At 33.9% G+C, this 26279-nt stretch overlaps 5 protein-coding genes, 1 non-coding gene and 1 pseudogene across 17 annotated transcripts; 1 reads left to right on the forward strand and 6 right to left on the reverse strand.

The window, feature by feature from the left end:
* Positions 1–1287: 1287 nt before the first annotated feature.
* Positions 1288–3033, reverse strand: LOC123890483 (soyasapogenol B glucuronide galactosyltransferase-like). The gene has a single exon (XM_045940098.1). The coding sequence runs from the start codon at positions 3021–3023 to the stop codon at positions 1566–1568; it is 1458 nt and encodes a 485-aa protein (XP_045796054.1). The 5' UTR covers positions 3024–3033; the 3' UTR covers positions 1288–1565.
* A 3786-nt stretch (positions 3034–6819) lies between these two features.
* Positions 6820–8268, reverse strand: LOC123891879 (annotated as a pseudogene).
* Positions 8098–9773, reverse strand: LOC123891599 (soyasapogenol B glucuronide galactosyltransferase-like). Its single transcript, XM_045941499.1, has 2 exons — positions 8276–9773; positions 8098–8229 (listed from the first exon to the last, which is right to left on the reverse strand). The coding sequence occupies exon 1, from the start codon at positions 9767–9769 to the stop codon at positions 8315–8317; it is 1455 nt and encodes a 484-aa protein (XP_045797455.1). The 5' UTR covers positions 9770–9773; the 3' UTR covers positions 8098–8229; positions 8276–8314.
* Positions 9774–12412: 2639 nt separating this feature from the next.
* LOC123891600 lies at positions 12413–14999 on the reverse strand. 12 transcript variants are annotated; one of them, XR_006803169.1, is made up of 9 exons: positions 14840–14998; positions 14449–14502; positions 13764–13846; positions 13536–13653; positions 13308–13440; positions 13037–13239; positions 12851–12956; positions 12634–12774; positions 12413–12536 (listed from the first exon to the last, which is right to left on the reverse strand). XR_006803169.1 is itself a non-coding variant. In XM_045941503.1 (8 exons), the coding sequence occupies exons 3-6, from the start codon at positions 14024–14026 to the stop codon at positions 12962–12964; spliced, it is 645 nt and encodes a 214-aa protein (XP_045797459.1). In that variant the 5' UTR covers positions 14027–14066; positions 14449–14502; positions 14652–14773; the 3' UTR covers positions 12413–12536; positions 12634–12774; positions 12851–12961. The 12 variants fall into 12 exon arrangements, 6 of the variants coding, with proteins under 6 accessions (XP_045797459.1, XP_045797456.1, XP_045797457.1 ...); XR_006803170.1 differs by lacking the exon at positions 14840–14998 and adding an exon at positions 14652–14773; XR_006803166.1 differs by lacking the exon at positions 14840–14998 and having other exon boundaries at positions 14449–14755.
* On the reverse strand, positions 14640–14742 carry LOC123893409. The gene has a single exon (XR_006803504.1). It is a non-coding gene; the product is annotated as a U6 spliceosomal RNA (small nuclear RNA).
* Positions 15000–15983: 984 nt separating the features above from the next.
* Positions 15984–18063, reverse strand: LOC123889878 (soyasapogenol B glucuronide galactosyltransferase-like). Its single transcript, XM_045939388.1, has one exon. It carries the CDS (start codon positions 17985–17987, stop codon positions 16521–16523), a length of 1467 nt encoding a protein of 488 aa, XP_045795344.1. The 5' UTR covers positions 17988–18063; the 3' UTR covers positions 15984–16520.
* Positions 18064–19195: 1132 nt separating this feature from the next.
* Positions 19196–21217, forward strand: LOC123889877 (soyasapogenol B glucuronide galactosyltransferase-like). Its single transcript, XM_045939387.1, has one exon. It carries the CDS (start codon positions 19458–19460, stop codon positions 20922–20924), a length of 1467 nt encoding a protein of 488 aa, XP_045795343.1. The 5' UTR covers positions 19196–19457; the 3' UTR covers positions 20925–21217.
* Positions 21218–26279: the final 5062 nt, after the last annotated feature.

A 26279-nucleotide genomic window follows, 5' to 3' on the forward strand; every position in this document is an offset into this window, starting at 1 on the left:
TGACACGATACCGATACGATATGACACCGATATGGTGATACGAGAAATTTTTCAAAATTCCCGATATGATATGTTCGGAATACGTTATTTAAAAATTAAATTTAAAATTAAATATATAAATACATAACATATAAACATAACTAAAATCGATAATGATAAAAATTAACATTCAAATTACTCAAAATAAGAAAACAAGTGACAATTACATATATTAAATTAAATACTACACAAAAAGAGGGGTGGGATGAGTAGCTCAACTGAAGGTCCAGAGTTCAAAAGCGTTAAGGAGTTGGAGGTCTAGAGTTCAAACCATGATAAGGAGAAAAACTAATAAAGACATAGTTGGTAGCATCATACTCTAACATTCAATACTTAAGAGAAAATACGAATTGAATCAATCTCCTCTCCTACGTTTCCATCATCAAAGAGCATTAATTGTCCGATACTTTTTCGATCGATACGCGTATCGGAGAAGTATCCGACAAGTATTGATTATATTTTATTTTAAAAAATAATATTAATTGCCGATACTTCTCCGATACGTGTATCAGAAAGTATTGGACGAATATCAGTATCGAGTACGTATTAGACATGATACTTTGTCATTTTTGGAGTATCAAAGCTTCACAATATCTATTTAAATTGTGAAGAGTAACTTATATAATAAAATAAGTGATGAATAGAGTTGTAATTGTATTTTTTTTTTTTGTCGAGAGAATTGAAATTGTTTTATTGTGGTTTAAATTAATTGTATGGCGTAGATGGTCGAATATCAAATCAACAGTTTAGATTTACTATTTCATGAAGTAGTGTGAAATTTGGACCACGGATTATCTTGATATTGTTTCATATCATACCATTCAAAATGCACCTTTTTTTTATTAACTCTTTGGTTCTCATGAAAGGGTCTGATAATTTAGAGTTCGATTGCGAGGTAAATAAATTCTGACAAAAAATTGTTCCTACTAGGAATTAAACTTGGATTCTCTTGAACGATTCGACCTAGGAGAAGTTTGTTAACACTATCTTTTAAATACTCTCTAATATTCATTATCTAATTGAATGAAATTCATGTCTATCTCACCACTTTATATGCAATCTATTTTAAAATGAGGGACCAACAATAATTTCAACCAATTAGAAAGTAAATGTACGAAAGAATGTTCAGAAGAGAGTCTTATCACTCCTCTTTTTTACATTCATCACCTCCTCCTACTATGTGTGACTTTCATTTCACATTCAGATTGATCTCATATACTACACCATTTCTTTTCTTAGGCAGTATAAATTGCATTCATCTATCATTATATGTTTTCAAGATTTTTAAGTGATCTCAGGTGCATGCAGCTAGCTGTGTTTCTTGTTCATATCTTCCATTTCATATGTTGTGAGCAACTTCATTACATAAAAGCAAAAACAAAATTGCAAACAGAAAATAGACTCAACATTTTCTACATTGAAAATAGACTCAAAGCTAGCATCCTAAAACTAAATTTCAAAGAGAAAATACTTGCATAATACTCTTTCTTATTAGCAACATTAATAAGAAACCTTATTCATTTCATTTACTTAGTTTTCTCAATCTGTCTTAATATCTTCAATGATTTAATCTCATCTATGAACTGTATCAAATTGTTGTAAGAAGATCCACCCTCTTCAATACTCTTCTTAGCTTCATCACAAAGTTTTCTTGCCCTTCTCCTAATTTTTCCACTCTCATCTCCTCTTCCCATCAACACTTCCACAGCCTTTGCAATCTCTTCCCTTCTCACCACATCATCATCACCTACACTAGGCCAAAACTTGTTCACTTTTGATCCAACTGAAACACCAATCTTCAAAATATCAACAAGTAACTTCTCATTGTAAAATTGCTCAGCAAACATTGGCCATGTAATCATTGGCAAACCAACACTCAAGCTTTCGAGAATCGAGTTCCATCCACAGTGAGTCACAATTCCACCTGTTGCAGGATGATTCAATATCAGAAGCTGTGGTGCCCAATTCCATATGATGTACCCCTTTTGGCTTTCTTTCATCCTTTCCTCAAAATCTTTAAGAAAATCGTCTTCGTCGCCATCTTTTTTCCTCACAACCCAAATGAAATTATGGCCTGAATTTTCAAGTCCATAAGCTATTTCAACAATCTGAGCATAAGATAGCCTAGTCAAACTTCCAAAACTTACATATAACACAGAATCATTTTCCTTTGAGTTAAGCCAATTTAACAATTCTGAATCTAATGCAATGTTTTCAGTTTCACCATCCTTGTTAATCCATGTTGAAACTGGTCCTACACTCCATGTTTTGATTTTCATTGTGATTTTGTAAAGTTGCTCATAATCACTTTCAAGCTCATGAAAGTTATTGTAAAGTGTTCCATAGCTTCTGCTTTCTGATTCATATATGACATCCAAAAAATCGGAGAAACCACTTCTAGTTCTAAGGTATTCTTCTAGCTGCAGAGAGGTAATCTCAATGTTATGTGGAATTCCAGGAATTGAAAATTTTTGAGAATCAGAAACTAAACCCTCATGAGGCTTATACTTTCTGATAAAATGAACAGCACAGCTTGAGAAGTAGCTTGAGCTATAATAGTAAATCCTCGGAACACCGAGTTTTGCAGCCGATTCAACTGTCCAAGGATAAAACATGTCTGAGACTATACAATCTGGTTGGAGATCTTGAAACAGAATTTCAATTTGCTCTTGAAGCAGTGAAATTCCATGACTGATTTTACCAAGCATTTCTAAGGAAGTTCCATCTTTGACATTTTCAATTCCTTCTGGAAGACCAACTTGGGCTGAAGGGAATTTAATAAGCTGAGTTTTGATGGAATATCCGGAAATGATGTCGTTGTCTATGGATTTCTTGAATAACAAGGCATTGGCTTGTGTAGTGATAATGGTAACATTAACACCATGTTTTGCAAATAGTCTTGCTGTGTCAATCATAGGGTTCATATGACCAGGTGTTAGATATGGTAGAAAAATAACATTGAGTTTTTGGGTTTGTGATTCCATCTTTAGATGAGAAAACAATACTCAAATTTTGTTTCTAAACACAATTTATGATTCTGCCTTTGTTTAAATGTTTCTTATACAAGTACTTTCAAGTGGTAAGTGATATTAATTTTATATGATCATGATTAGTTGGTACTAGAGTTTGAATATTTTTGTTTTAATTATTTAATGACAAAGCCGATTCTCGTTGATGTTTATTTTATTGAACTATATATGATCATTATTAGGTTGAGTTGAATGACCACGTTGGTTCTTGTTTCTTCTGTTTGTTCTTGAGAGCAACTACAATGGGCGTTACTTCACATGCGTTCCTTTCCAGCATGGCATTTGGAAAAATGAGTATTTTAACGGATCACGATGCATTGCAGTTGGTAAATCACAAAGTTACACACAGTTTTAGATCTCAGCCGTGAATTTCAAATCGGCCGGTTTATATTACATGTTAATTTAATCCTACAAATCAATCTCAACCATTAATATTAGAACGAATGGTCCTGATTAAAAACAGCATAAAATCGCGTGAAATATATACTGCAGAAAATCTTATTCGCATGAATGAACTTTGAATGAACTTGAATTAAAATAAATAATATGTTTGTTACTTTTTTTTTTTACCACAATCCTTGCACCATTGGAGTAATAAAATATTAATATGTGAGGTAAAACACCGAGACCAATATAAGTTCTTTAGAGTTTCACCTTTGGAATAAAAAATGAGTAATTTGTTTTGAAATGATGTGACTACCATGGAACCCACAAAATACTTTTGTGCAAGTTTCACTATTGGAAATGTTCGAAATCTTAACATTATTGATGCTTCTTTTATTTTATTTTATAGTGGCATTGAAATTAGTTTATAAGTAATGTTTTTCTTCTAGCCATCCTTGGAAATGTCTCCTCTTGTTTGTTCATTTCTTGTTGTATTTGTTGGTATAAGGACGGTTAGATTAGTTTAACAAGTTTTAAAACTTGAGTAGCATAGTTTAAGTTGAAAAGGTCAACTTTATTAACACTGTGTCATGACTGTTTCTGTTTTCACAAGAAATGTGGTTAATTTGATCATCCACATTAAAATAGAAGGATTGATTTATGGTTAGTAGTAACTTCTTGTTCATTGTTCTACATTTTAGTGTGCCCTTGTGACCATGAAAGACTTGCTATTTTAGTCAACATTTGGAGAAACTGTCTTTTCGCTATGCATGGCAACGAGGTGGGGAAGACATAGTTTTCGCCCTCCCCAAACCCAACCAATTCCTAACGGAATAAAAAGTATAACTCCAAACCTATACCTGGCTGGGTTAAAATATCCCATCCCACCGCACATGAATTTGGATTGCATTTTCGTATTTTTTTTTTTTATTAAAAGAAAGTTAAAAACTCGAAATTATTTTGTTTCAACGATATGATTGTTTTGAATAAAAAAAAGCAAATAGAGAAATGTGTTTAAGAATCAAACTTAAAAACAAACAAATGAATATAATTTAAGAGTTTGTTTAATGATTTATAATTTAAGAGAGGTAAAATGTAGTTTCGATATAAGTGGGCAAGTTCGGGGACAAGTCCAGGTGGATGATATCAATGTTCCCATTATCCACCTCACCCGTCTTTTAAAATTGGGAGAAACCAAACCCAGACTCAATCAATTTAATTTTTTCTCGTCAAAGTCGGGGGACTCGGACTGATACTCGCGGATACAAATTCTATTATAGTGTCATGTATACTTCTCTCAAAATCTCTTTTTTCTTTTTCTTCATTGCATAAAATTATTCCTGAATCACCGATTCTGATTCTGAAAAACATAAAAAGATGATTATTCAAATAAGGATGCAAATGAAGACAGTGGAGACTGGAGACCTTATAGTTAGGGGTGTGCATGGTTTGGAAACCACACCACACCACACCTAATTGATGGTTTTGGTTCTAAACCAAAACTATTTCAATGACAAACCGGTTATTTTTTAAAACTAATTTGGATTTGGTTATTAACCGGATCGAAACCAATTTATAACCGGTTTGTAATAAAATTTAAGTTATTCACATGATCCAATTTTAAATAGGTTTTTTACTTAAACTAATTTTTTTTATTAGTTGATTAAAAAAAATAAATTTATTAATTATTTTAAAAACATAATTTTTCATTAATTTTATGATTGAATTGGTTTATAATCAACCCACAAAATATTTTTTCTAAACCCAAATTATTTTTTACTTAGCCGAAAACTTATTTTTTATATTGCTTTAAAAATATTTTTTATTATTTAAAAAAAGAGTAATTTTTAAAATTAAAAAATATGATTTTTAAATACAAAAAAAAACTAATATTTATTATAGGAAAAAAATTAAAATACTAAATTTTTGAAAAACTAAAAACATTAAAAACTATTTTTTAATTATTTAAAAAAAAACTGATTTTTTTAATTATTTTTAAAAACTAAAAACATTAAAAACTGATTTTTTTAATTATTTTTAAAATAATTATTAAAAATCTAATTTTTTAAATAAAATAATAATAAAATAGTATGGGTGGTTGGTGGTGGCCGGCCGCCGGAGCACCACCACCGGCTGCCGTGAAAGTCGTCGGAGGTTCACCGGAAAACCGTCGTCCGCCGCCGTGCCGGCCATCGGTGGTCCGGCGTTGACCGTCGTGTTGACCACCGGTCCTCCACCACCTCTTTTAATTAATTATTTTATTAAATAATAAAGAATTTTAAAAAATTGAAGATTGGGCCTGAATTAGCTATTGAGTCTGGATTTTCAAACCAATTCCAAACCAAATTACAAAATGTGGTTATGGTTTATAATTGGTGTTTTTTTATTGGAGTGGTGTGGTTTTTTTTTCAAATGAATTTTGCAAACTAAAATTGGATATGGATTGGTTACTAATTTGGTTAAGGATAGCCAAATTTTTTAGCCAAATTTTTTACACACCCCTACTTATAGTTTTGGGGCTTTAACTGCAAGATTATGTTTCAGTTTGAGAAATATAGAGACTTCCATTATACATTGAAAGTTGCTGCCATGTGATTAAGATATCACAAATGTAAGGTAAGGTAACAACTCTATGCACAAACCGAATTGTACTTTAATGTTCCATGTTAACACTCGAGTCAATAAAACACTGCTATTTGTGGTAAAATGTTACATGAACATTTGATATGTTGAAGCGCGATTTCGAGTCCATGATTTTCCCACTTATCAACATTTCATATGTGAGTTTTACAGTAGGCTCATTAGAAAGAAAAAAACTGATATTTTTATGACCGATATTGTTAGTTCTAAATTCTAATGGATCAAATTGTTGGTTAAGTTAGTTGGTCACCAACTAACTTTATAACTACTTTTGCATTTGGGTAGTATATAAGCTTATGCAACTTTGTGAAAGTATATAAGAGTGACATTATTACACAGAATCGTTTTTCAATCGAGAATAGAATGTTGAACTTGATCACAGTGATCGGATTGACATCAGTGAGGATGTAGGATGCAAATTGCTCAGAACCTCGATAAATCTTGCGTGTTTATTGTTTACTTTCAAAAATAAAGAAAATTCAGCTCCACATCGTGAAACTCCGTCACTATTTCTCGTGCCCTCTTGATATCTTCAATGATTTTAGCTCATCTATTAATTGCATCAAGTTTTTGTAAGAGGATCCACCCTCCTCTATAGTCTCCTTTGCAGCATCACCAAGTTTCTGCACCTTCCTCCTCATTTCTATGCTCTCCTCCTCTCTTCCCATCAACAATGTCACGACCTTTGTTACCACAGCATCCTCGCCTTTACTAGACCAAAATTTGTTCACTTGAAGTTATGGCCCGAGTTTCCATTTATTTTCGCCATAACCCAAATGAAGTTATGGCCTGAGTTTTCAAGTCCATGAGCTATTTCAACAATCTGAGCATGAGGGAGTCTTGTTAAGCTTCCAAAACTTACATACAACACAGAATCATTTAGCTTTGAATTAAGCCAATTGAGCACTTGCTGAAACTGGTCCTACACTCCATGCTTTGATCCCCTTTGTGCTCTTGTAAAGTTTCTCATAATCACCTTCAAGTTCGTGAAACCTGTTGAAAAGTGTTCCGTAGCTTCTTCCCTCTGATTCGTATATTGCATCAAAATAATCTGAGAGTTCATTCCCTGTCCTCACCCAATCTTGTTGTAGAGAAGTAATCTCGATGTTATGTGGAAGATTAGGAATTGAAAAACTATCGGTATCAGAAACTAAATTCTCATGAGGCTTGTGCTTCTTGATAAAATGAGCTGTACAACTTGCGAAGTAACTTGAGCTGTAGTAGTAAATCCTTGGAATGCCGAGTTTTCCAGCTGATTCAACTGTCCAAGGATATAACATATCCGAGACTATACAATCTGGTTGCATATCCTCAAACAGAAGCTCAATTTGCTCTTGGATCATTGCAATTCCATGAATGATTTTGACAAGCATTTTCCGGGAAGTAGCATCTTTGATGTTTTCAACTCCTTCTGGTAGACCAACTTCAGCTGAAGGGAATTGAATCACACATGTTTTGATTGTAGCATAGAAGTATGTCTATGACTGTTTCTGTTTCGACAGCATCAAATTTGATCAAATTTATTGTTAAACTGCATAATCACTCTTATTTTTATAAGGATTAGTATATTTAAGTGCTTTAGTTACTAATTTTCTTTAATTAATGAATCGGTGAGAAGGGCAAAAAATTTAGGCTTCGTGCGGGCGAAGATGGCAGTACAGTGGAGCCTTGCATTTCTGAGAAGTTGCGAGTTGATGAGTATTCTGAATCTGTTTTTTTTACTATAGGATGATAATTACTTAGTTCAATTTTAATATACAAATCCTTGGTGCTGTCAATACAGAAACAGATATAGACATATGTTTAACTATTTGAACATAAAATATGCTACTCAAACCATAATAAAATAATCTAATTGTTCTTGTATACTAACACTTACAACAAGAGCAGACAATTCCGAAGTTAATTTCAAAGGTTAAGCAACAACATTTTCTACATTGAAAATAGACTCAAAGCTAGCATCCTAAAAGTTAATTTCATAGAGAAAATACTTGCATAACATTCCTTTGTTTTTTTTTACATAGACGAAATGACAAACCATTGGAAACTCACTCACACAAAGTGGAGGGACCGGAATTCGAACCCCAGTCATGACTTCCGACCTAGCAATTTCAGCATTTCTGGCAGTTGAGCTAAGATTTGTGGACTGCATAACATTCCTTCTTATTTGCAACATTAATAAGAAACCTTATTCATTATTCCTCCATGCATCTCCATTTCATTTACTTAGTTTTCTCAATCTCTCTTGATATCTTCAATGATTTAATCTCATCAATGAACTGTATCAAATTGTTGTAAGAAGATCCACCCTCTTCTATACTCTTCTTACCTTCATCACAAAGTTTTCTTGCTCTTCTCCTAATTTCTCCACTCTCATCTCCTCTTCCCATCAACACTTCCGCAGCCTTTGCAATCTCTTCCCTTCTCACCACATCTTCATCAATGCTAACCCAAAACTTGTTCACTTTCGATCCAACTGAAACACCAATCTTCAAAACATCAACAAGTAACTTCTCATTGTAAAATTGCTCAGCAAACATTGGCCATGTAATCATTGGCAAACCAACACTCAAGCTTTCGAGAATCGAGTTCCATCCACAGTGAGTCACAATTCCACCTGTTGCAGGATGATTCAATATCAGAAGCTGTGGTGCCCAATTCCATATGATATAGCCCTTTTTGCTTTCTTTCAATCTTTTCTCAAAGTCTTTAAGAAAACCATCTTCGTTTCCATCTATTTTCCTCACAACCCAAATGAAATTATGGCCTGATTTTTCAAGTCCATAAACTATTTCAACAATCTGAGCATAAGAAAGCCTAGTCAAGCTTCCAAAACTTACATATAACACAGAATTATTTTCCTTTAAGTTAAGCCAATTTAACAATTCTGAATCTACTGCAATGTTTTCAGTTGCACCATCCTTGTTAATCCACGTTGAAACTGGTCCTACACTCCATGCTTTGATCTTCATTGTGGTTTTGTAAAGTTGCTCATAATCACTTTCAAGCTCATGAAAGTTATTGTAAAGTGTTCCATAGCTTCTACTTTCTGATTCATATATGACATCCAAAAAATCTGAGAAATCACTTCTAGTTCTAAAGTAATCTGGTAGCTGCAGAGAGGTAATCTCAATGTTATGTGGAATTCCAGGAATTGAAAATTTTTGAGAATCAGAAACTAAACCCTCATGAGGCTTATACTTTCTGATAAAATGAACAGCACAGCTTGAGAAGTAGCTTGAGCTATAATAGTAAATCCTCGGAATACCGAGTTTTTCTGCCGATTCAACTGTCCAAGGATAAAACATGTCTGAGACTATACAATCTGGTTGGAGATCATGAAACAGAATTTCAATTTGCTCTTGAAGCAGTGAAATTCCATGACCGATTTTACCAAGCATTTCTAAGGAAGTTCCATCTTTGACATTTTCAATTCCTTCTGGAAGACCAACTTGGGCTGAAGGGAATTTAATAAGCTGAGTTTTGATGGAATATCCGGAAATGATGTCGTTGTCTATGAATTTCTTGAATAACAAGGCATTGGCTTGTGTAGTGATAATGGTAACATTAACACCATGTTTTGCAAATAGTCTTGCTGTGTCAATCATAGGGTTCATATGACCAGGTGTTAGATATGGTAGAAAAATAACATTGAGTTTTTGGGATTGTGATTCCATCTTTAGATGAGAAACTTTAGATGACAAAACACTACTCAACTTTTGTTTCTAAACAGAATTTGAAATTTGTTTAAATGTTTCTCATACAAGTTTCAAATGGTAAGTGATATAAATTTTATATGATCATAATTAGTAGGTTCTATAGTTGAATGTTTTTGTTTTAATTATTTAATGACTAAGCCGGTTCTTGTCGTTTGTTCTTGAGTCTTATACATTATTGGAAGTTTATTTTATTGAAATTTATATGATCATTATTAGTAGGTAGAGTTCCATGTTATTGTCTTAATTATTTAATGACCAAGTTGGTTCTTGAGTCTTAATACTATTGGATGCTTCTTTTATTTTATTTTATACTGTCAGTAGAATTTCTGATGGAATAAAAAGTAAAGCCTCAAACCCATACCTGACAGGGTTCAGGTATTCCATCCCACCCACCCGCACATGAGACTCTACTTAAAAATAAACATATGAATATAATCTAAAAGTTTGTTTAATGGTTTCTAATTTAAAAGAGATAAAATGTAGTTTCAATTTAAACGGGCAAGTTTAGGGACGAGTCCGATGTGGATATTAATGTTTCCATTACCTGCCTCACTGGGCTCGAACGGATACTCGCGATTCTATTCGGATATGGATTCTTTATTTTTTTTTCTATTCAAGAAGTCTAGTGACTAGAATAAGTGGGAGTTGCCGTGTTTGAATCACAGTCCTGCATATTACATGTAATGTCCCTGCCGACTGAGTCATACTTACGAGAGACAATTTTATACTTACTTTTTTAGCATTTGAACCAGTGTTCCAGGAATAGAAGGAAAAAAATTTTAATTTTTTTTTGCTCTTGTTAATTTTTTTTGCTCTTGTTACTCATACAATATTTTTCTTCATTGCATAAAAATATTTCCAAAACACCGATTCTAATTCTGAAAAGCATAAAAAGATGATTATTCAAGTAAAGCTGCAAATGAAGACAGTGGAGACCTTAGTTTTGGGGCTTTAACTGCAAGATTATGTTTCAGCTTGAGAAATATAGAGACTTCCATTATACATTGAAAGTTGCTGCCATGTGACTAAGAAGATATCACAAATGTAAGGTATACATGTTAACACTTGAGTCACTAAAACACTGTTATTACTTATTTGTCCCGTAAGTAAAGCTCAATGGTAAAATGTTACATAGACATTTGATATGTTGGAGTGCGAGTTCGAGTCCATGATTTCCCCACTTATCAACACTTCGTCTGTGTGTGTGTGTGTGAGAGTTTTATAGTTAGGCTCATTAGAATGGAAAAAAACTGCTATTTTTACATGACTTAATACTGGTTAAGTAACTTAAGTTAGTTGGTCACCAACTAACTTTATAACTACTTTTGTATTTGGGTAGTTGGTCCCCGATGCCGTGTTCAAACTAAAATACTAGTGAATACAAAACTACTCTAAATGTTTGTTATGTTGCACTATATGATAATGAGAGACTCACAACTTAAGGTGGGCTGGTCCCTCTTCCTTGCATTGCAGCATTCAAACGAAGGAGGTTTCCGGCAATAAGCCGCACATAATTCATACAAATGTAGGAAATCCTAACTCCATCTACTCAGTGGAGGTTATGGCACCTCAAGGAGTAAAAGTGCTACACAGATCCAGTGCATCCAAGTCTTTCAAGAGGTTCTGTATAGCAGGCAGGAAGAACTCCCGAATACTATTTGCAGGAAGATCTAAAAGAAGAGAAGCTAAGAATTAAAAATACTTGGGGAAAAAAGAAATTTTAACACATCAAGTCTCCATGAAATTAAAACATGTAAACTACGACTTTTACACACAATGTTGAAATTGTAGACTCTAGCGTACAGGTGGTGCATAAAATAAAGTTGAAACTACAAATGATTTGCCATCATAGAGCCAGAGGGAATGACTGAAAGGATGTGAATTTTGATTAACAATGATGCAAAAAGGATAGATAATGGATACAAAATTATAACATGTAATTCTATTCCTTTTTGTACAACATAACTTTCCTATCTAATAATATTTTCATTTTTTTTTTTGACAAAAATATTATTTTCTATTAAAATCAACAAATGAATAAAAGTGTGGTTTGGAAATCAATTAATTAGATTAAACACAGCACAAAAGGCTACAAAGATCCATACATTACAGTTACCAATCGGGATACAGAAAAACTACAAAACTGGTAGATCCATGTGTAGATTACATATTTCCAATCCATGAATTTTTTTTTTTGAATCTTATGACAACAGAACACGGTTATCTGGTACAAGTCCAAAACATTAACGCTATCAATCAAACCTTAACTTGAACAACAAAGTATATCTCAAAAGAATTTAGGCATGCCAGAGTAATATAATTTTTAATGAGCAAACCTGTAGCATCCAGAGCACGGATTGCCTCACAGAATGCATCAGCTCGCTCTCGTCAACACATTAAATCTTTTGCTACATTCGGCATTGCTGTAAGTTGGAAAATCTTGGACAAAAGATGTATGTCAAGTTAAAGAAACAAAAACACTATTTCAGAGACCTTGAAAGCCAAAATACCACGCAATAGACTAGAAAAATGAGACACAAAAATGTCGGGACATTAATTACTTCTCCAAACAGTTTTTTCCAGAAATAAGGTTAAGGATATAATCTCTAAGTCTTTCTATTGTATGTGGTACGGCAATCACCAACGCACGAATAACAGCAATAGTAGCTTCGTGGGAACCATCTTCAAGAAAAGCATCCATTTGAACACGTATCTTGTCAACAATCTGGAAGATATTTTATTTGATCAGGAATTTGAAATGAAGAGCTGCATTAACATCATAACTTCAACAGAAACCAGGGATAAATACTAGTCGCAGATACCATCTCATTTTTGAAGTGCTGAGCCACTGCACCAAATGCATCTACGCTGGCATGCTTTATATTCAGGTTTTGATCAGATCCAAGAGTAACTAGAGCAGGCAAAACATGAGTTGAAGCAGCCTTTGCATCAATATATGGCACCTATTAATTAAGAAGCTATCTTAGTTTTTGCATTTGTATGAGATGCATCTCGAAACTAAGAAAGCAGCACTCTTACAATAACTTTAAGCAGATGGGCAGCATTTATTTTCATGCACATGTTAGAGCTGACCACCATTTCCCATAATATATTAAATACCAAGCCATGGTATTCTTCATATGTGCTGCATTATAAAGAAAGCTCGTAATGAATTTCGGACAAAAATACGTTGAATTTTAAAAATGTTTGTGGTGATAATCGAACCAAATGAAGCGGGATAGCATTAATAATATCAGGAGTTTGCTTGGTTGATCGATTTTCCATGGAATTATCTTCTAGTAGCAGCTTCCTTAAATATCCAGCTAACTGTTCATGTTTTCCAGGAGCACTCAAAACACCGGCCAACAGAAGCGGTAAGACACACATTGCAGAAAGCCTGTCAGCAACGGCAGATCTTGGCCTCAAACCTACAAGTGAACGGTCAAATATGAAGCAATTATGTAACAAAAAAAATTCACAGGGAAAAAAATGTTACCTTTAATTCTTGAATGGATAGAAGTAGGAAAAAAAGTCAAATCTGTGTCATCCCCTACTGCAGTTAAAAATACCGGTAGCATTATGCATGTCACGTAGGACTCCCCAAAACATTCAGATACAGATAACAGAAACTGCATTTACATAGGTTATATCAGCAAAAACTGAGAAATAACTTTTGTTAGAACTCATGCAAAATTTGAAAAACTTCAAAGGAAAGGCAAGCAACCTTCGAAATTCGGCTCCGTAAATTATCTTCTTTTTGTGGCAACAAGCAGGCCGGCTTTATCAAGTTTGGAAAACACTCAACATGCATCCACTCAAATGTAACCCATTCAACTTGTCCCCTAGCAAAATGGAAACCATTAAAGATCAGCAGCAGCTTTGATGGAGTTGTTACGAATGTTTTTTCTTTCGGTGAATGCATAAATTCATGTTTTGAATGCACAAACATTACAATATGAATCAACAAGACTCAGGAGGAAGGATGTGACGTTAAGACTGTCAGTGGTGTTGACTCATCCAAATATCCAGAATCATCTGCAACAGAAGAAGCTATCCATAAGCTATTTTATTCAGAATCATCTGTTCTTGCAAAACTTACCTAGCATACAATTCAAGCAATGGGATAGATAACACCATTGGTGTAGTTTCTGTGGTGGAGAAGGGGCATGTCTCAAATGCTTTTTGGTGCACGAAAGGATGCAATTCCATCAGCATTTTCAACAAAACGTCTACATTCCAGCATTGATCAACAAATCTTGAAAATAAGTTCATTTACAAAGGTTAAATAATTGGTCCTGCCAATTTTTAGTAAAAAAATCTCTTCTTTACTTCTGTTCAGGTATTAATTTTTTTTTCTCAGACAAATTTTCCTAGAACAGTTTCTCATGAAATTTTCCAAAACCATGAATGAAATCTAAGTTGTTATCTTTCCCATAATGTATTACGATATTCAATTCAACAATCACAGAAAGTAAATAAACATTCAAACAAGCCACTAGTTTTGGTCCAGTGGTGAGGGATTTGGATAGTACGCTATAGGTTATGGGTTCGATTCCCACTCATTGTAAACCCAAAAAAAAAAAAAAAAAATTCAAACAAAGCAAAATTGATTCAGTCTGCAAAAGAAAAAAAAAAACCCTAAAATTAGCAGTTGTCTGTAATCTTCAATACTTTACACCAACAGCTTCAAACTGCAAAAACGAAAAACCCTAAAATCAGAAACAAAACTTCAAATTAATGCAGACATTAAGAGGGAAAAATGGAGATGAATAGTTCGGAAAACGCAGATGAAAAGAGAAAACAGAGAATTCGAAGAAAAAAATGGCAAAAAAATTTGGACCATTTCTCGATTTGTGCGTGTCATCCTTGCGCAGGGGCCATGCTAATCTTCTCTGTATCGTTCCAATTTTATCGGATGTCCCCGAAGGGACGAACTATAATGTGTTCTAGAGTTATATAAACACTTTAAACGTCTTTCATTTAAGCGATGTGGGACTATTATAGTGAAAAGCTAAACAACGCACTTACCAACTGAAGCGAGCAAAATACATCTTTCGGATCTTCCCTTCCATTGCTATGATTGTGATTAAACTGTAGAGTTATAATCATACAAAAGAAGAAATCACTAGATCCTTCAGTCACCATTCCAAACATACCATCAGTGCCAAAGATACTCTCACTGTTTGACAATTTTCATTAAACAATGTTTTGTCAACTAGTCCAGAAATTCCATCTTACATATACGAATAAATGGAGTGTTCGGGATTCGAACTCCATCTCCTACATTTAATATTGCAATATTCCTATCAACCGAGTTAACCCGGGGACTGTCTTATGGATTTAAGTTGTTTTATACATAGTTACATACTATAATATTAATATCGGCTTAATTAGTAAAATGGTCCCTTAAAGACATTTTTTGTTTCAGATTGGTCCCTTAAAGAAAAAAAGGTCCAAATAAATCCCTTAAAGAAAAAAAGTCCGAATAGGTCCCTTAAAGACATCTCCGTTAATCAGTTTGGTCCTATTTCGACCTCTTTTTAGGGACCAAACTGATTAACGGAGATGTCTTTAAGGGACCTATTCGGACTTTTTTTTCTTTAAGGGACCTATTTGGACTTTTTTTTCTTTAAGGGACCAATCTGAAACCAAAAATATCTTTAAGGAACCATTTTACTAATTAATCCTATTAATATCTCTCCAAGTAAATATTTATGAAGATTTTTTTTTTCATAAATATAAATAAATAAATTAAATGATGTGCACTCTTGTCTCATGCAAGGTCAGAGAGAACCATTAACCTCAATGATTTACAGTAGAATTTGTCTATAACTTACCAATCGAGACAATCGTGACTAGAACACAACTGCACAAATAAAAATTTGTGTAAGTGGAAAGTTCATCCATATGTACCAATTGCAATTTTTATGAAGTTTTCCTTATGAATATGAAGATATTTTAAAAACTGACATTATAATGTGTTTTTTTTTTTTGTCAAATAGTCCAATGTCGAGTTCGAACATGCACCCCACACTCTGCGGCTATGCGAACACAATACAATCTATATAAAAAACTTCCTTTATAAATAGGTAACCATGATTCTATTACTATTAAGCAATAACATATTAACATATCAACATTTTGAGCCCGATTATCACCACAAGAATTTTAATCTATTTTAACTTCCCCTGTATCCTCCGTAAAATTATATCTTTTACATATCCTTAGATCATGAACCCTGCAATGCACGAGTGTTTTTATTTTTTATCAAATAGTCTAGTGATGCACGAGTGATCTATGTCAGATGATGATGATATTTGTATGAGACAGTGATAAGTGAGATACTGACTGACAAACATCGTAACATTATCAAATGAGCTGTTGATCACCAACTAACTTTATAACTACTTTTGTATTTGGCTAGTACATAAGCTCATGTATCTTTGTGAAAGTATATAAGAGTGACATTACACAGAATCATTGTTCAAGAGAGAATAGAATGTTGAGGTGAGGAGATTGTGATTTTCTTTCCCAGAACTTCTTGCAAGTTGCAACATTCTTGCTATGTATTCAACTTGATCATAGTGATGGGGTAGACCTCAGTGAGGATGTAGGATGCAAATTGCTCAGAACCTCGATAAATCTTGCGTGTTTATTGTTTACATTCAAAAATAAAGAAAATTCAGCTCCACATCGTGAAACACCGTCACTATTCCTCGTGCCCTTTTGATATCTTCAATGATTTTAGCTCATCTATGAATTGCATCAAGTTTTTGTAAGAGGATCCACCCTCCTCTATAGTCTTCTTTGCAGCATCACCAAGTTTTTGCGCCTTCCTCCTCATTTCAATGCTCTCCTCTTCTCTTCCCATCAACAATGTCACAACCTTTGCAATCTCTTCCCTAGTTACCACAGCATCCTCGCCTTTACTAGACCAAAACTTGTTCACTTTTGATCCAACTGGGGCTCCAATTTTAAGGACATCAACTAGCAACTTCTCGTTGTAAAATTGCTCAGAAAACATTGGCCATGTCACCATTGGCAAACCAACACTTAGGCTTTCAAGAATTGAGTTCCAACCACAATGAGTCACTATCCCTCCTGTTGCAGGGTGGCCTAATATCAGAAGCTGTGGTGCCCAATTCCATATGATGTAGCCCTTTTTGTTCTCTTTCATCCTTTGCTCAAACTCTTTAAGAAAACCGTCTTCGTCTCCTTCTCTATCTCCATCTTCATCTTTTTTTCTAACGACCCAAATGAAATTATGACCTGAATTTTCAAGTCCATGAGCTATTTCAACAATCTGAGCATGCGGGAGTCTTGTCAAGCTTCCGAAACTTACATACAACACAGAATCATTTTGCTTTGAATTAAGCCAATTAAGCAATTCTGAATCTATTGCAAGATCATCTTTGTGTCCCTTATTAACACTTGCTGAAACTGGTCCTACACTCCATGCTTTGATCCCCTTCGTGCTCCTATAAAGTTGCTCATAATCACCTTCAAGTTCGTGAAAGCTATTGGAAAGTGTTCCATAGCTTCTTCCTTCTGATTCGTATATTGCATCAAAGTAATCTGAGTGTTCATTCCTTGTCCTCACCCAATCTTGTAGTTGTAGAGAAGTAATCTCGATGTTATGTGGAAGATTAGGAATTGAAAAACTATCGGTATCAGAAACTAAATTCTCATGAGGCTTGTGCTTCTTGATAAAATGAGCTGCACAACTTGCGAAGTAGCTTGAGCTGTAGTAGTAAATCCTTGGAATACCGAGTTTCTTAGCAGATTCTACTGTCCAAGGATATAACATATCCGAGACTATACAATCTGGTTGCAGATCCTGGAACAGAAGCTCAATTTGATCTTGGAGGATTGCAATTCCATGAATGATTTTAACAAGCATTTCCTGGGAAGTCGCATCTTTGATGTTTTCAACTCCGTCTGGAAGACCAACTTCAGCTGAAGGGAATTGAATCAAACAAGTTCTGATAGAATATCCAGAAGACAAATCACTGTCAATGGCTTTCTTGAATAACAAGGCATTTGCTTGTGTAGTGATAATGGTAACATTAACACCATGCTTTGCAAATAGTCTTGCTGTGTCAACCACAGGGTTCATATGACCAGGAGTTAAATGCGGTAGAAAAATAACATTGAGTTGTTGCGAATGAGTTTCCATTTTTATGACAATTTTAGTGTCTACCTTACTTTTAATCTTTCTCACTCAAGTTTTAAGTGGTAAGTGATATTTCTTTTCATATGATGAATATGTAGAGTTAAAGAAGTATATATAATTTTATTTGTCAATTTAAAAAGAATAATTTGTTTAGTCTTGTTTATTCACTAAGTTGGTTTTTGTTCTTTCATGAGTCTTGACATAGTTAAATACGTATCTTTTATTTGCATTATACGGCATTGGAATTAGTTTATAGGTAATTTGTCTCCTCTTCTTGTTCTTTCCTTTTGTATTTCTTGGTATAAGAATAATTAGATTAGCAAAATTTAGAAGTATGTTTATGACTGTTTGTTTCTGTTTTGACAGCATCAAATTGACTAAATTTATAATCAAACTGCATGATCACTTTAAGTTTTATAAGGACTAAAATATAGTTGTATAAGGACTTATACTAATCATTCACAGTTCTTGACGAATCTTGTATTTATAATTTTTTACAGTGTATTTGAGGAGTAATTTGTTAGGACTCAAGCTTTAGCTTAATGTTTTTAAGTAGATTTTTGCAGAATTTAATTCTTAGATTACAATTAGAAGTTTTAACTGTTTTATTTGCTAATTATCTTTAAATAATGAATCAGAATTTAAGTAGATTTTTGCAGAATTTAATTCTTAGATTACAATTACTCTAAGATGATAGTAATTTAGTTCTTTTTGTGGTTCTAGCTGTTAAAATGCAAATTTAATATACAAATCAAAATTTGATGACATCAACAACAAGCTCTACCTACCATTAATCATTCCACCTTTTTTAATGTGATTATGCAATTTGATGTTTTCAAAACAGAAACAGACATAGGCATAAGTTTTAGTTTAACTATTTAAACATAAAATATGCTACTCAAACCTTGATAAACTAATCTAATTGTTCTTATATACCAGCATTTACAACAGATGGAGACAATTCCAAGGACGGCTAGAAGATAAATTACCTATAAATTAATTGCAAGCAAATAAAAGAAACATATCCAATTACTATCATATATAAATTAATACTCCATCTGTTACAAAATATAAGAAAAAGTCGGGTCAACAAAAATTGATGTATCTTGTCCAAATTTTGAACTAGATACATCAACTTGTGTTCACCCAACTTTCAGAATATTTAGGACCTTAAAGAGTATCACTTAACTTCCAGGGGTTAATCTAGTGGGGCATGACAAGATTTGTATCTATATGTAGCGGATTGAAGGTTTCTACTGGTGTTGTATTTTTATTCGCAAGTGTTAACTGAGCCCTCGAGCCTTTTCATGCCCTAAACAAAGTGTCGTTTATCCCTTCACCCAAAATTTTAGTTTTATATATCTCATTACAACTTGAAACTTGTATGAGAAAGACTTAAGTAAAGGTAGATGAACTATTTGTATTTGGAAAGAAAAAGTGTGAGTAGTGTTTCTCATCTCATCTTACATAAAAATGGAATCACAATCCGAACAACTCGATGTTATTTTTCTACCACATCTAACTCCTGGCCATATGAATCCCATAGTTGACACAGCAAGGATATTTGCAAAGCATGGTGTTAATGTCACCATTATCACTACACAAGCAAATGCCTTGACATTCAAGAAAGCCGTAGATAGTGACTTGTTGTCTGGATATTCCATCCGATTTTGTGTGATTCAATTCCCTTCATCTCAAGTTGGTCTCCCTGATGGAGTTGAAAATTTCAAAGATGGCACTTCCCCAGAAATGATGGGAAAAATCAGTATTGGAATTTCAATGCTCCGAGAAAAAATTGAGCTTCTGTTCCATGATCTGCAACCAGATTGTATAGTCTCAGATATTTATTATCATTGGACAGTTGAAACAGCTGCAAAACTCGGAGTTCCAATACTTTACTATTACAGCTCAAGCTACTTCTCAAGATGTTGCTATCATTTTATCAGGAAGCATAAACCTCACGAGAATTTAGTATCTGATAGCGAGGTTTTTTCAATTCCTGGTATTCCAGATAACATTGAGATTACTGCTTTGCAGCTGGACGAATGGATGCGGAGTAGGAATAAATTCTCAGATTATATGGATGCAATATTTGAATCTGAGAAAAAAAGCTACGGAACACTGTATAATAGCTTTCATGAGCTTGAAAGTGATTATGAGCAACTTTACAAGAGCACAATGGGGATCAAAGCATGGAGTGTAGGACCAGTTTCAGCATGTGTTAACAAGGGACATAACGAAGACCTTGTGGTACACTCAGAAAGTCTTAATTGGCTTAATTCAAAGCCAAATGATTCTGTTTTGTTTGTAAGTTTTGGAAGCCTGACTAGGCTTTCTCATGCTCAGATTGTAGAAATAATTCATGGACTTGAAAATTCAGGTCATAATTTCATTTGGGTTGTTAGGAAAAAAGACGGAGATGGAGATGAAGACGAAGATGGTTTTTTTCAAAATTTTGAGGAAAGGATGAAAGAAAGCCAAAAGGGGTACATCATATGGAATTGGGCACCACAACTTCTGATATTGGATCATCCTGCAACTGGAGGGATTTTGACTCACTGTGGTTGGAACTCGATTCTTGAAAGCCTTAATGCCGGTTTGCCAATGATCACATGGCCGATGTTTGCTGAGCAATTTTACAATGAGAAGTTGCTTGTTGATGTTCTAAAAATTGGAGTTCCAGTTGGATCGAAAGTGAACAAATTTTGGTGGAGTTTGGGGGAGGATGGTTTGGTGAGAAGAGAAGAGATTGCAAAGGCTGTGGTATTGTTGATGGGAAGTGACGAAGAGAGCATAGAAATTAGGAGTAGAGCAAAAAAACTTGGTGATGTTGCAAACAAGAGTATAGAGGAAGGTGGATCCTCTCGCAACAACTTAATGCAACTAATAGATGAGCTAAAATCATACAAGATATCAAGTGGGCTTGAGAACACAAACTAAATAAATGAAGGAGGAATAATTATGGTGTTTCAGGATGTGTAGCAGATACAGTTTCAAATAAGATCGTGGAGCAATGTTAAAGTAATTTCTCTTTTTAGGCATATGGAATCTGGTTGGGTTAGTGTGGAACGTGTTGTTAATATTGTTATTTTTCTTTCATGTAGAAATTTAAATTTAGTATTTGAGTAACAAACAATTTTAATAACTTTTTATTGTATTTCAAGCATATTCTGTAAAGAGCAATATTTCATTTATCTTCTTATCTTAAAATAAATAACACAAGAATAAAGGCAATGTTACTACCATAGAACAAATGTTGTGTTAGTGGAGGGAATTGAACCTAAAAGCTCCGTAGAGCACTTCAACCTTTGAGCTTTTGAGTGTTTGCAGGTCTCAATCCACGATGCACCACCACGAGCAATCCCCTCTAGAGACCCTCACTATTTCATCTAATCAATCTAGCAGGTTCCTATATGAATATCTACATTTCACATTTCATGGACTTCAAACTTTATAATTTCTAGCACTGTTTCTTTCTTCTTACTGGAAAAGGAATGTTTTGATCTAAAAAGACATTAGTGTATATAAGGGTGGGAATGTGATGGAACCGTCATTTTGATCAAAACATTCCACCCTTATATACATTAATGTCTTTTTAGATCAAATCATTCCTTTTCCAGTAAGAAGAAAGAAACAGTGCTAGAATTTATAAAGTTTGAAGTCCATGAAATGTGAAATGTAGGGAATGTGAAGGGAACTGAATAAGTTGAGTTTTGATGGAGTATCATGAATTGAAGTCACTGTTTCTTTCTTCTTACCGCAAAACTTAACAATTCCAACCATTTCAAGTGAAGTTCCATCTTTGATATTTTTGACCCCTTCCGGGAGACCAACTTGAGCTGAAGGGAACTGAATAAGTTGAGTTTTGATGGAGTATCCTGAATTGAAGTCACTGTCTACGTTTTTTTGGAACGTTGAAGCATTTGCATATGTAGTTATGATTGTAACATTAACACCATGTTTGGCAAATAGTCTTGCTGTGTCTATCATTGGAAGCATATGGCCAGGAGTTGGAAATGTAACAAAAATTACATGAAGTTTTTAAGATTCCATTGCTTTTGAAGTGTGTTCTGTAATCTTAATGTGTTATAAATTTTTGTTCCTGATATACACATATAAAGAGAATGATTTTCAAATACATATCAGAGAATTTCATATAGTGCAATCATGGAACATAAATAAAAATATTTCTATGTCCTGAATTGGTGGTCTACAACCACAATTGCAGCCATTATATAGAGTTTGGAAGTCTTTGTAACGATATCTTAATTGCAATTACGCAACGTAATCATAACTACAATTTATAACCATGTGCCTAAATCATCAGCAGAAATTCACAAGGTGGAAAACAATATATATTATTATGATAGAAAATAGAAACATACCTTTTTAAAGAGAACTCCTATTCATATAATTATTTTTCTTTACTTATTATAGATGTTGTGTTTGTGTTTAACGTACAGGGTGAAAAAGTTGTGGCAAAAACTCGATAATTTTAGGTCAATCCCTACTTCTAATTGTGTTCATAACTGCAATGCTATGCCAAAATGAAAGAATACAAAGATAGTGATCAAGTGATTCGTTTTCTTAAAGGGTTAAATGAACAATATTCTGCAGTAATATCTCAAGTTATGCTTATGGACCCTCTCCCCACTGTTAGCAAGGTTGACTCATTGCTTGTCCAACAAGAAAGGCAGACTGTGATTCCCTTTGATGAATCCAAGATCTTAGCTGTTTCTGGTAATAGAGATTATGCAGGAAGGGGTCAATCTAGCAGAGGAAGAGGCACTAAAGGTGGAAGATCCAATTCTGGTCGTGGTAAAGGCACAAAGCTATGCACTCGTTGTGGCCAAACAAACCATATTATTGATAATTGCTGGAAGAAGTATGGATATCCACCTCATTTGCAATATTTACAAATTAATGGCACTGTGAATAATGTTGCTACTTGCTAATACTAATGGTGATGATGATGATGATGATGATGATGATGAGACTCAATCAGTGACTTATGATGAAGATAACAATAACTCAGAAGCTGGGAAATTGCTCTTTACACCAGCACAGCATAAGGCATTGTTAGCACTCCTTCAAGGCTCTCAATCATTGCCCTCTCATAGCATAAACCATGTGACCACACATTCAGGTATTCTGCGTACCATTCCTCTTTCTAGTAACTCCAATGAATTCATTTTGGATACAGGAGCTACTGATCATATTTGTTTTTCACTTGAATTTTTTCAATGCATCAGAAAAATATCTCCCATTAACCTCAAATAACCAAATGGTTCCATTGTCACCACTTGTTTTGCTGGAACCATTGTTTTTTATAACCAAAATTTACCTAAATTGATCAATGGTGCTTTTGTCAGAAAAATGGCATAGTGGAAAGAAAGCACCATTGACCAAAATTTATCACTTCAAAATAACCAAAATTCACTTCAAAATAGCCAGAATTCACTTCAAAATAACTCCATTGATCAAATTGACCTTCCTTCATCATCAAGTAACCATATCCCCACCTCATCCAACAATGAAATTCACCCCATTACTAACACTAATCCACAGATTAGGAAATCTTTAAGAGAATCCAAACCTCCTGGTTACTTACAAGATTACCATTGCAACCTCATCACTAACAAATTCCATGATTCTTCTAGGATACAATTCAATCATCATCTCCATGTAAGTTTCCTTTATCTGCATATATATGATATGATAATGTTTCTTCTGCACACAAACACTTTGCTCTAAATTTATCCACCCTTACTGAACCATCAAACTATGAGGAGGCAATGTGTGAGGAACATTGGAAGAATGCTGTCAATATTGAATTGTCTGCACTGATGAAGAACAATACCTGGCTTTTGACAAAGTTAACTATTCATAAGAAAGCTATTGGGTGTAAATGAGTTTTCAAATTCAAACTTCATGTTGATGGTTCTATTGAAATACACAAGGCAAGGTTAGTAGCTAAAGGCTTCACTCAAACTGAGGGCATTGACTACACAGACACATTTAGCCCTGTAGTAAAAATGACCACGGTTAGAACCTTTATGGCTATTGCTGCATCTCAAAACTGGCCCTTATATCAACTTGATGTTAATACTGCATTCTTGCATGAAGACCTCAATGAGGAAGTTTATATGCAACCACACTTAAGCTTGAACAACCTGACTTGGTGTGCAAGCTCAAAGATCCTTGTACGGATTGAAACAAGCAAGCAGACAATGGAATGCAAAGCTTACAGAAACACTTATTGCATCAGGTTATCAACAATCCAAAGTTGATTATTCCTTATTCTAGTCTATGTTGATGATTTGGTTTTAGGAGGAACTGACATAAATGAGATAAATCAACTCAAAATCCTTCTTGACAAGAAATTTAGCATCAAAGATTTAGGTGTTCTAAAATATTTCTTGGGATTTGAAGTTGATAGAACTGATAAGTGCATTTCTCTATGTCAAAGAAAGTATACTTTGGATTTATTACAAGATACATGCCTCCTTGCAGCAAAGAGTAGGTATAGTGAGTTAAGTATGTCATGAAAAGAGATCTTGCAAGGTACAAGATGAAGGAGTTGCAGAGTAAGCACGTATTGAGAGAAAGAATGAAAAAATTATTATGCAACTTGATCATTACAATCTCAGTGTTCTACCTTATATACAAGTTAAGGGATCATAACCAACTAGTAGAAGTAGTTGTAACTAACTAAAACTGTTTCTTACAAGTAAAACTAACTAACTAACTTGGTAACTTGTATTACAAGCAACAATGAATCTATCTCAATTCACTTATCATCAACACATACCTTGTTAAAGAGACTCCAAACAAACTATATATAATTATTTTTCTTTACTTATTATAGATGTTGTGTTTGTGTTTAACGTACAGGGTGATGATAATGTTGCTTGTGCTAGTAACTGATGTAAGAGGGAGAGTTCTGGAAAATCGGTTATTATTCCAATTGTTATATATTGTAAAGCCTAGTAACTGATGTACAAACAAGGCCTATATATTATAATATTGTAAAGCCTAAGCATCATTATAATTTAATTTACTGCAAAACAAACAAGGCCTGCACACATTTAAATACTGAATCATATTGGCCTTTGGACTTAAACTAACATTTTGTGTTTGTATTCTCAGTTTTTTGCTTATTTGTTTGATTATTCATCACGTCCTTGCTTTCTCCGATTTTAAATATAAGTAAAAAGTATAAGTAAAGAAAATATAAGTAAAAAGTCATATTTAGTCTACTTTCTATCATATATTGTGAGGCCCGTTGTTTTGGTGAAAATGCATATGAAGATCATTTTGAATGTCGTAAGCCGAATTGGAGTAAACTGCTGATGATTGAATTTCGTTAGAGACAAAATTTAGGATCCAAGATGTGACGGTGCTATCATTTTTTCGCCATGCCAGATATTGAGGTCACCTTCTAGTGGTTCAACGATTGATCCATCGGCAAATCCAAACTTATTTTGTCCGGTAATGGAGGATGTCCGTGTTTCTAAAGCTTTATTTTGATTTCATTCTTAAATTGTGTTTGAGGAGTTAAAAATGTCTCACGAACAACGATAAACAAAGTTAATGTTGTTTTTGTTTAACGTGAATTTGTTTATTGTTATTGGTATATATTCATTTTACATCTTAAGATTTTTATTTTCTCTACAAGTTATTCTATATTTTCTTGTTTATTGGTGTTTTAGATCTTGTTTTTCTAGATCTATGCTTGTTTCCCTTTATTTAGTGTTGATGCATACATTTGAAAGTGCAATAATTTCACTTTGTTTGAAACAGGGTACTAATGTGGCACCCGGCTGAAGCTTTGGCTGCTAGACTAGGTGTCAGCAGGGTGGTCCCTGAAATTGAGTGCCCTGCTCTTATTATGAGTTCGTTTCCACATGGATCGTGTCAAGTTGACTAGTTTCGTTTAGGAATTAAGATAGTTTTGCTTTCGCTTTGTTTGTTTGAAAAAAGCTTTGAGACAAAAGTTAGATAATATAAGACTAAAGATAAAAGAAAGAGTTCAAGATGATAAAAGTAGGTTAAGTGATTTCGAATCCCTCCCTTATTCCTGCTCGGTAACTGACGCTATATCTGCTTACTTTATTATCTGGTAGATTAATTTCTATTAAGATAAGTTCAGTGTTACCATTCCTTACCTCTATTGCGATTGACTAAGTAAAATTAACTGTTGGTAGGTTTCCCCCTTGTTTTTATAGTATCTCTACCCTTAAGTTCAACGTTTAACAAATTGTGTTTTTATAGTATCTTTACCCTCGAGTTCAA

This window comes from Trifolium pratense, linkage group LG6 (assembly GCF_020283565.1).
Source record: "Trifolium pratense cultivar HEN17-A07 linkage group LG6, ARS_RC_1.1, whole genome shotgun sequence".
Classification (NCBI taxonomy): Eukaryota; Viridiplantae; Streptophyta; class Magnoliopsida; order Fabales; family Fabaceae; genus Trifolium; species Trifolium pratense.

What these genes read in the sequence shown, in the direction of transcription:
- LOC123890483 (XM_045940098.1), bottom strand. Translation starts at nt 3,023, where the DNA reads ATGGAATCACAAACCCAAAAACTCAATGTTATTTTTCTACCATATCTA.
- LOC123891599 (XM_045941499.1), bottom strand. Translation starts at nt 9,769, where the DNA reads ATGGAATCACAATCCCAAAAACTCAATGTTATTTTTCTACCATATCTA.
- LOC123891600 (XM_045941500.1), bottom strand. Translation starts at nt 14,083, where the DNA reads ATGAACTTATTTTCAAGATTTGTTGATCAATGCTGGAATGTAGACGTT. An exon ending in TACGGAGCCGAATTTCGAAG is followed by an intron (nt 13,441 to 13,535) that starts GTTGCTTGCCTT and finishes ATGTAAATGCAG; the next exon opens with TTTCTGTTATCTGTATCTGA. An exon ending in TATCCATTCAAGAATTAAAG is followed by an intron (nt 13,240 to 13,307) that starts GTAACATTTTTT and finishes GTTCACTTGTAG; the next exon opens with GTTTGAGGCCAAGATCTGCC.
- LOC123889878 (XM_045939388.1), bottom strand. Translation starts at nt 17,987, where the DNA reads ATGGAAACTCATTCGCAACAACTCAATGTTATTTTTCTACCGCATTTA.
- LOC123889877 (XM_045939387.1), top strand. Translation starts at nt 19,458, where the DNA reads ATGGAATCACAATCCGAACAACTCGATGTTATTTTTCTACCACATCTA.